At 43.9% G+C, this 9,481-nt stretch overlaps 1 protein-coding gene across 4 annotated transcripts in view; it reads left to right on the top strand.

The window, feature by feature from the left end:
• The window catches only part of LOC125487535 (zinc finger protein 501-like), a 10,055-nt gene extending 8,318 nt beyond the window's left edge, over window positions 1-1,737 (top strand). For all 4 annotated transcript variants that reach the window (XM_048619216.1, XM_048619215.1, XM_048619218.1 and 1 more), the window contains one exon: window positions 37-1,737. In XM_048619216.1, the coding sequence (XP_048475173.1) occupies window positions 37-361 (325 nt within the window). In that variant the 3' untranslated portion in view covers window positions 362-1,737. The remainder of the gene's footprint in view (window positions 1-36) is intronic.
• The last annotated feature ends 7,744 nt before the right edge of the window (window positions 1,738-9,481 follow it).

Genomic DNA, 9,481 nt, shown 5'->3' on the forward strand with positions numbered 1-9,481 from the left:
CTGTGGGAAGTGCTATAAAAGCTCTTGGGAACTAATGTCCCATCAACTTATTCACTCTGATGAGAAACCGTTCAGGTGCTCTCAGTGTGGAATAGGGTTCAAGCGATCATCTCAACTCACTGTACACCAGCGGGTTCACACTGACAAGAGACTTTTTAAATGCCCAGACTGTGGGAAGTGCTACAAAAGTTCTGCAGAACTGATGTCCCATCAACGCGTTCACACGAACGAGAGATCCTTCAGATGCTTTCACTGTGGAACTGGCTTCAAGCACTTATCTCAACTCACTGTCCACCAGCAAGTTCACACTGGGGAGAGACCTTTTAACTGTCCCGACTGGGAAGTGTTTCAACAGGGCTGATGGACTGACATCCTATCGACATGTTCACACTGATGAGAGGCCATTCAGATGCTCTGACTGTGGGACTGGGTTCAAGCACTTATCTCAACTCACTGCCCACCAGCGAATTCACACTGGGGAGAAACCATTCACCTGTTCCGAGTGTGGGAAAGGATTCACCCGGTCATTGCACCTGCTGACTCACCAGCGAGTTCACACTGGGGAGAGGCCTTTCTCCTGCTCAGTGTGTGGGAAGACATTCACTCAGTCGTACCACCTGCTGACACACCAGCGGGTTCACACTGATGAAAGACCCTTTGTCTGCCCTCGCTGTGGAAAGAGTTTCAGGCATTTAGGTAACCTCATTTCACACCAGCGAGTTCACACCGTGGAGCAGCCGTTCACCTGCTCTGTGTGTGGAAAAGGATTCACACAGTCAGCAAACCTGGCGATCCACCAGCGAGTTCACGAGTGACCACGGGTTGGATTCTGCTATTGCTACAACTAGTAGTCAAATCCAGGACTGACCCATATTATTTCTGATATTTACAGTTTGTTTTTGCTGATGATGTTAATGTGCCTGTCACAGGCCAGAGTTTAATATTCTGGATCTATAGCTAACTGTTTTCCTTGGGCTGCCGTTTCCTTTTGAGAACTGCTGTCTGTCTTCTATCCTCTTAGTTCAAGAACTCTCAGAAAATAGATTTGAATAATATTCCATTAGAAATTTCTGCAATTTAATGTCTGCAAGGTGCCATTGATTAAAACCTTCAGTGAGAGAGTGCAAATGAATATTTGTTGACAATTCTTACTCTGTTCCACACACTGGCCCATCTGTCATCTGCCAGAAAGAAGGGATGTCGGAATTGGGTGAGAATCAAGAGTCTCCAAATATTACCTTTCTGCCAGGTACAGAACTCCAGTCAGCTCAGGAATGGAGACAAATGCAATCTGATCAATGATTTGGAAGAACCCACTATCCAAAATGTTCACAAAATCTGCGAAAATTTCTGCAATAGTATAGAATTCATAGTTACATTTTAAAGCATTTAATTATCTCAAATTCTTACCTGAACTGTTTTTTCCTTACCAGTGCCTCCCAAACCATGTTCTAATGTGACCCCAAAGTAAGATCGTGGTATAGTAGACAGTGAAGAACGTTATCTAAGATTACAAAGAGATCTTGATCTCTTGGGTCAATGGGCTGAGGAGTGGCAGATGGAGTTTAATTTGGATAAATGTGAGGTGCCACATTTTGACAAAACCAACAAGGGCAGGACAGAAACAATTCATTGTAGAGCCCTGGATAGTGTTACAGAACAGAGAGACCTCGGCATTCAGGTACATAATTCTTTGAAATTTGCGCCACAGGGTGGTCAAGAAGGCATTTAGCCTGCTTGCCTTCATTGCTCAATCCTTGAGTATAGGAGTTGGGATGTCATGTTGAGGTTGTACAGGATGTTGGTGAGGCCTCTTCTGGAGTACTGTGTGCAGTTCTGGTTGCTGTGTTATAGGAAGGATATTGATAAACTGGAGAAGGTCAGAAAAGATTTACCAGTATGTTGCTGGGAATGGAAGGTTTGAATTATAAAAATAAGCTGGGACTTCTTTCACTGGAGCGTAGGAGTATAATTCTGGTGACTGTTCTATAGGAAGGATGTTATTAAACTTGAGAGGGTGCCAAAAAGAATTCGAAGGATGTTGCCGGGACTGGAGGATTTGACTTATTGGGAGAGGCTGAATAGGCTAGAGTTTTTCTCCCAGGAGTGTCAGAGGCTGAGGGGTGAACTTATCGAGGTTTATAAAATCATGAGGGGCATAGATAAGATGAATGGCAAAGGTCTTTTACCTACGGTGAAGGAATTCAAAACTAGGGGGCATATTTTTAAGGTGAGAGGAGGGGCAACTTTTTTACAGAGTGGGTAGTGTGGAATGAACTGCCAGAGGAAGTGGTGGATGCAGGTACAGTTACAACATTTAAAAGACATTTCGATAAGTACATGAATAGGAAAGGTTTGGAGGGATGTGGGCCAAATGCAAGCAGTTGGGACTAGTTTAGTTTGGGCACATGGTTGGACTGAAGGGGCTGTTTCCATGTTGCATAACTCTATGACTCTTAAATAGCATTCTCTCTCACAAAGAGTCCTTCCAGTGCAGTTTTCAGGCTGTCAGATGCAGGGGAGGCCTGTTATTTCTGCCAAGCACACGTCTCTAGGACAGACTCCAAAAGAAAATTGGATTGAATGTTTTTTCTTGTTTATTTATATAATTTGGTATTGCTGGCATTTATTTCCCATCCCTAATGCAACGGAGAAGAAGGTGGTGAGCTGTTGCCTTGAACTGCTGCAGTCCTTGGGGTGTAGGGACACCCACGGTGTAGTTAGGGATGGGGAGCCAGGATTTTGATCCACCGACAACGAATGAATGATGATATAATACCAAGTCAGGATGGTGTGTGGCTTGGCGGGAAATTTGTAGGTGGTGGAGTTGCCATTGCATCTGCTTCCATTGTACTTCTGCATGGTAGTGATCACAGGTTTTAAATGTACTGTGGATGGTGCCTGGGTGTGTTTCTGCAGTGCGTCTTGTAGATGGTACACACCGCTGCTCCTGTGTGGATATTGAAAGAGTAATGTGTGCGGTGCCAACCACGTGGGGCAGCTTTGTCCTGGATGATGTCAAGCTTCCTGGGTGGTGTCACCCATACGTGGTCCAAGTTCGTATAAAGATTCAGACAGACTCTTCGTCAAAAATAATCATTTTTAAAAGGAAAGACATTCCAAATTGATCGAGACTGACCAACCCCTGACCCCAACCAACCTTTCAGGGGCGTCACCACCAGCAGCTACAGAGGCTAGGTGTCCCTCTGCTTGTTCTCTACAATCAAGTAGACCATTCTCGCCTGCCACGAGCCGTACACTTTTCCTGTTTGTTTAGCTCTTGCATCACATTTACATTGTTGTTTCTCAACCAACTACTTCCAGATCATGGACGAACTTGACTGCCAGTAATCTGTGATTCCAGGATTTACCGGCCTCAGTGTGCAGTTCTCGTGCCCATTTTATGTAAAAGAAAGAGGCACGGTACAGGGCTCAGAGGAGATCTAGAATGGTGATCTGAGAAATGTATGTGTTTACGGATCAGGAAAGGATTGACAGGCTGGGTCCCTTTTCACTGGCAAAGGAAGATGACTTCACAGAGACCTTTCAAAATGATCATCAGTTTCCTCTTGTGTGGAGCAGCGTAACTGAAGGCTGTCAATATACAGTAATCAACAAGAAATACAACTGAGGATTCAGAAGAATCTTCTGAAGTGGCAAGAACGTGCTGGCAACTCACTACCACAAGAAGTGGTTAAAGTGAATGCTATGGATGTGTTTAAGGGGAGTCTTGAAGTCAGGAGAAGTAAGGGAGAAGAAGTTTATTTGGAGTATTAAACTCAACATGGACTGGTTGTGTCGAGTGGCCTGTTTTGTGTCATGTATCCTGTGTGATCAGACTCCTGAAGGGTCGAGCTTTAACCTCTGGACTGTGACCCATTCCTAGACTGTCTAACCACCACAAGTAATCTTCTATTTCCCTGAATGTGATTGTCATTGGCAATAACAGTGGAATTAATCACATCCAGAACTGAACCCTGTTGATACTGACAGTTTGGGTTTATTATGGTTGATGTCAATAATCCCAGTAACTAGGCTGGAGTTTGATATCTTGATGTCTGTTAAATAAATCAGGTTTATTTCAAACATACCAGGTCTGTCGAGTCCTTGATTTCCCCAGGATAAGAGGGGACTATTTGATGTCTTGTTACTGACTACTCCATTTTAGGATCTTTCTTGTTTCTAATTCTAGATAGTTTCAGTTCTTATACCTTTGGTCACACTCATGGATAAGAAGCTCCTGTTAACAATTGGGAAGAACAATGTGGATTGCTGGAACATCTAATGTTGATCTCTCTGTTTGTGCACCTTCTTTGCAGCAGGAACATTATATTCCTCACTCTGTTCTATTACCTTCATGCACTTTATATGGTATGATCTTCCTGTGCTGCACACAAAACAAAACTTTTCACTATACTGTACCTAGGTACATGTGACATTAGTAAATCGAATCACATCAAATCCTAAAACGTGCTGGCAAATCATAAATTGGGGTCAAACTGGGATCTGTTCCTGACTGAAGTGAAATGGCAGGTTTAAGTTTCCAGTTTGAAAATGACTGTGCTCGCTAATAGTTTGAGGATTTAAAATGATCGGAAAGTCACGCAGTGTAAGGCCGTAATAATAATAACAACTTGCATTTATATAGTACTGTTCACATAGTAAAAGCTTCCAAGCTGCTTCACCCATGAATCAAAGCTTGGTCAAAGAGATCAATTTTTGACCAGTATCTGAAAGTAGGAAAGGGAGGGAATTCCAGAGCCTTGGCAACTGGACGCATAACCAGCAATGATGGGAGTGATGTAGGTGGGCGATTGGAAAGTGTCGGAATTGGAGGAATGCAGGGAGCTCAGAGAGTCTTAGGGCTGGAGGAGGTTCCAGAGACTGTCTGTCATAGAGAGAGACGCTGCCTCGATGGAACTTCAAGCACAGCAATGAAATGGGTCCACGCAGATCGTGACAACAGCAGTGCAGAAGATGTCTGCTGTCTTAAACAGGATGACCAATACTGTATTCCTGGTCTTATAACACGTTACTGATCTCTGGCCTGCAGCGGAGTGGAAGCAATGGTGTGATCTTTATCCAGGAAAGAGACGATAGAGAAAGGAGACAGGAAACGCGAACACAACTCAAAGAATCTGTACTTTTCTTCATTTACCCCAAGCCCCCAGGAAGTGACCAATATGCTGCCTCCATCCCTCAACATGCCACTGGACCCCTGCTGAGTTTGGCCATGCACAGGTACACGTGGAACAGCCCTTACTGAGACTCAGAGGTGCTCTGGTACCCAGAGGCTGGTGACCAACAGAAGCTGAGCAGGGATCTGAGCAGCTTTTCCTGCTGAAAATACACAGGATGTACCAGGAAGAAGTGGCAGCTAGAAATTTGAATTCACTAAGTTTGTACAATGCGGGGTTCAATAAAACATTACGTTTTTGTTCTTAAATAACAATACATAGATGTAAGGATTGGAACCACTTCCAGTTGTTGACCATTCTCACATCCAAGGGCCAGTTCGCGTTTTCACTGGTTTTATGCTGTGAGTGTATTAGGTCGCCAACCAGATTGTTGTAAACTTTTAACATTGATTATTCAAAAAAATGAGAGTTGTGGATGCTGGAAATCTGAAACAAAAACATAAAGTAGCTGGAGAAACTCAGCAGGTCTGGCAGCATCTGTGGAGAGAAAGTAGAGTCAATGTTTCGGGTCCAGTGACCCTTCTGCAGGACTGGTCGCTGGACCCGAAACATTGACCCTGCTTCTCTCCACAGATGCTGCCAGACCTGCTGAGGTTCTCCAGGTATTTTTGTTTTTGTTATACTATAGGTGACATGTCGAGCTACAATGATCCTGGGATTGTATGTCAACATTTTAGAAAGCTCACAGTGGGGAAAAGCTAATGAAAACTGTTGAAGCTTCTTGCTTCACTGAGTAGAAGGACATCAATGAAATAAATGACAACAATGTATAACAGCCTTGATAAGATGAATTCAGAATGACAAATGCAGAGGACAGCATGTGGTTAAGTGAGGTGAGCACAGACCAATTGAACTGTGCCTGGGTGCAGGGAGGAGTTAATCAGACATGAACCAGGATAAAAGAGACCCTCCTGGGAAAAGGCTGTATGGCAGAAAGGAACCTGAATCAGAAGATAAAGACCCAGAGAGAGATAAAGCTTGAAGACCAAATATCCAGTCTGTGAAAGCTGTGACAAGTCCTTTTTGTGTTCTCCTGCCCAGCTCCAATATGAGTGGTATTACCCACTTTAAAATGTAATTACTGGACGGGTTTCTCCATGTAGTTTGCTTCAAGGCAAATAAACTTATCCTGACTTTGTATCAATAAAGTTGATTCCTAACTAAGCTTTGCTGCCGACTCCATTCCTGCCTGGAAAAGACAGTAACTAACCACCTGCTCTCTCCGTCGCCAGCGCTTCCCCCCCCGCCAAAAAAAAATTCAGACAATGCTGAATATCAATCCAGGCTGGGAACCATTAGGTGTAAGAGCAGTTAAAGGAAAATTCAGTGCACGGTGAGGGGGAGGGGAGAACCGGTGATGGGAAATTTTAATTTTGAAGGAGTCCCACCCAATGCAGAGACAATGAATTTCCTATTTTCTAATACTAAGTGTATATTTCCCCATTTTTACTTTTCATTTTAGGTTTCTCACCAAGTATGTTGAATTTGTGTAAAACATGCATTTGGTTCGGGTTCTAGGGGCCATACTTTAGGAAGGACACGTGTTATTAGAAACAGTACAGAAAAGATTTTTGTTTTCTTTATTCATGCACGCAACTTGAACATTGTTGACATTTCCAGCATTTATTGCCTTGGAGATGGTCGTGGTGAGTTGTCTGGTTGAACTGCTGCAGTCTTTAGGGTGGAGGCACACCTTCAGTGCCGTCAGGAGGGGAGTTCCAGGATTTTGATTTTGTATCAGTGAAGGAACAGTGATATTGTTCCAACTCGGGATGGTGAGTGGCTCATAGACTATCTTGCAGATGGTAGTGTCCCCATATATCTATTGCCCTTGTGTTTGTCGATGGTAGAAGTTGTTGGTTTGGACGATGCTGGTGAAGGAGCCTTGGTGAGTTGCTGCAGTACAACTTGTAGACGGTACACACGTCTGCTACTGTGCTTCAGTGGTGGAGGGAATGAATGTTAACGGTGCTAGATGAAATCAGATTCTCAGAATTATTACAACACAGGAGTCTATTCAGCCCATTGTTCCTTCCACCAACTGTTTCACTTAATTCCAGTCTCCTGTCTTCTCCCCATGTCCCTGCACCTTGTTCCTTTTCAAATAACATTCTAATTACCTTTTGAATGCCCGATCGAAACATCTAGATTGAAGAGCAAAGAGCAAAGAAAATTAGAGCACAGGAACAGGCCCTTCGGCCCACCAAGCCTGAGCCGATCCAGATCCTCTATCGAAACCTGTTGCCTATTTTCCAAGGATCTGTATCCCTCTGCTCCCTGTCCATTCATGCATCTGTCTAGATACATCTTAAATGACACTATCGTGCCCACCGCTACCACCTCTGCTGGCAATGCGTTCCAGGCACCCACCACCCTCTGCTCAAAGAACTTTCCACGCATATCTCCCTTAAGTTTTTCCCCTCTCACCTTGAAATCGTGATCCCTAGTAATTGAGTCCCCCACTCTGGGAAAAAGCTTCTTGCTATCCACCCTGTCTATACCTCTCATGATTTTGTAGACCTCAATCAGGTCCCCCCTCAACCTCCGTCTTTCTAATGTAAACAATCCTAATCTACTCAATCTCTCTTCATAGCTAACGCCCTCCATACCAGGCAACATCCTGGTGAACCTCCTCTGCACCCTCTCCAAAGCATCCACATCCTTTTGGTAATGTGGCTACCAGAACTGTACGCAGTATTCCAAATGTGGTCGAACCAAAGTCCTATACAACTGTAAACTGACCTGCCAACTCTAGTACTCAATACCCCGCCTGATGAATGAAAGCATGCCGTATGCCTTCTTGACCACCCTATCGATCTGCGTTGCCACCTACAGGGTACAATGGACCTGAACACCCAGATCTCTCTGTGCATCAATTTTCCCCAGGGCTTTTTCATTTAACATATAGTTCGCTCTTGAACTGGATCTTCCAAAATGCATCACCTTGCAATTGCCTGGATTGAACTCCATCTGCCATTTCTCCACCCAACTCTCCAATCTATCTATATTCTGCTGCATTCTCCGACAGTCCCCTTCACTATCTGTAACAACATCATCTGCAAACTTGCTAATCAGACCATCTATACCTTCCTCCAGATCATTTATCACAAACAACAGTGGTCCCAACACGGATCCCTGTGGAACACCACTGGTCACAGTTCTCCATTTTGAGAAACTCCCTTCCACTACAACTCTCTGTCTCCTGTTGCCCAGCCAGTTCTCTATCCATCTAGCTAGTACACCCTGGACCCCATGCGACTTCACTTTCTCCACCAGCCTACCATGGGGAACCTTATCAAACACCTTACTGAAGTTCATGTATATGACATCTACAACCCTTCCCTCATCTATCTACTTTGTCAGTTCCTCAAAGAATCCTATCAATTTGGTAAGACGTGACCTTCCCTTTACAAAACCATGCTGCCTATCACTAATAAGACCATTTTCTTCCAAATGTAAATAGATCCTATCCCTCAGTATCTTCTCCAGCAGTATCCCCACCACTGATGTCACGCTTACCGGTCTATAATTTCCTGGATTATTCTTGCTACCCTTCTTAAACAAGGGGACAACATTAGCAATTCTCCAGTCCTCCGGGACCTCACCCGTGCTCAAGGATGCTGCAAAGATATCTGTTAAGGCCCCAGCTATTTCCTGTCTCGCTTCCCTCAGTAACCTGGGATAGATCCCATCCGAACCTGGGGACTTGCCTAATGCCTTTTAGAATACCCAACACTTCCCCCCTCCTTATGCAAACTTGACCTAGAGTAATCAAACATCTATCCCTAACGTCAACATGCGTCATGTCCCTCTCCTCAGTGAATACTGATGCAAAGTACTGATTAAGAATCTCACTCATTTTCTCTGCCTCCTGGCATAACTTCCTTCCTTTTTCCTTGAGTTGGCCAACCTTTCTCTAGTTACCCTCTTGCTCCATATGTATTTACATCTTTCGCTCTCTCTGTCTCTTTTTATTCTTCCTCTCCCTTTTCCTTCTCCCTCTCTCTCTTTTCCTTCTTTCTCCCTTTATTCATCTTCCTCTCTTATCATTTTTCTTCTTTCACTCTCCGTATTTTTTTCTTGCTCTCTCTTTTTCTGCATTCTCTTTTTTTCTTCCCTCTTGCTGTCCCTTTTCCTTCATTCTCTATCTCTTTTCCTTCTCACTCTTTGTTATTTTTGTCTTTTTCTTCTTTCTATCTTTTTGCTCCTATACCTCATTCTCTAACATTTACTTCCAGCTCTCACTCTTTTTCTTCTTTCCCTCTCTCTCTCTCTGTTTCTGC

The sequence above is a fragment of the Rhincodon typus genome, chromosome 42 (assembly GCF_021869965.1).
Source record: "Rhincodon typus isolate 14 chromosome 42, sRhiTyp1.1, whole genome shotgun sequence".
NCBI classification, from domain to species: Eukaryota; Metazoa; Chordata; class Chondrichthyes; order Orectolobiformes; family Rhincodontidae; genus Rhincodon; species Rhincodon typus.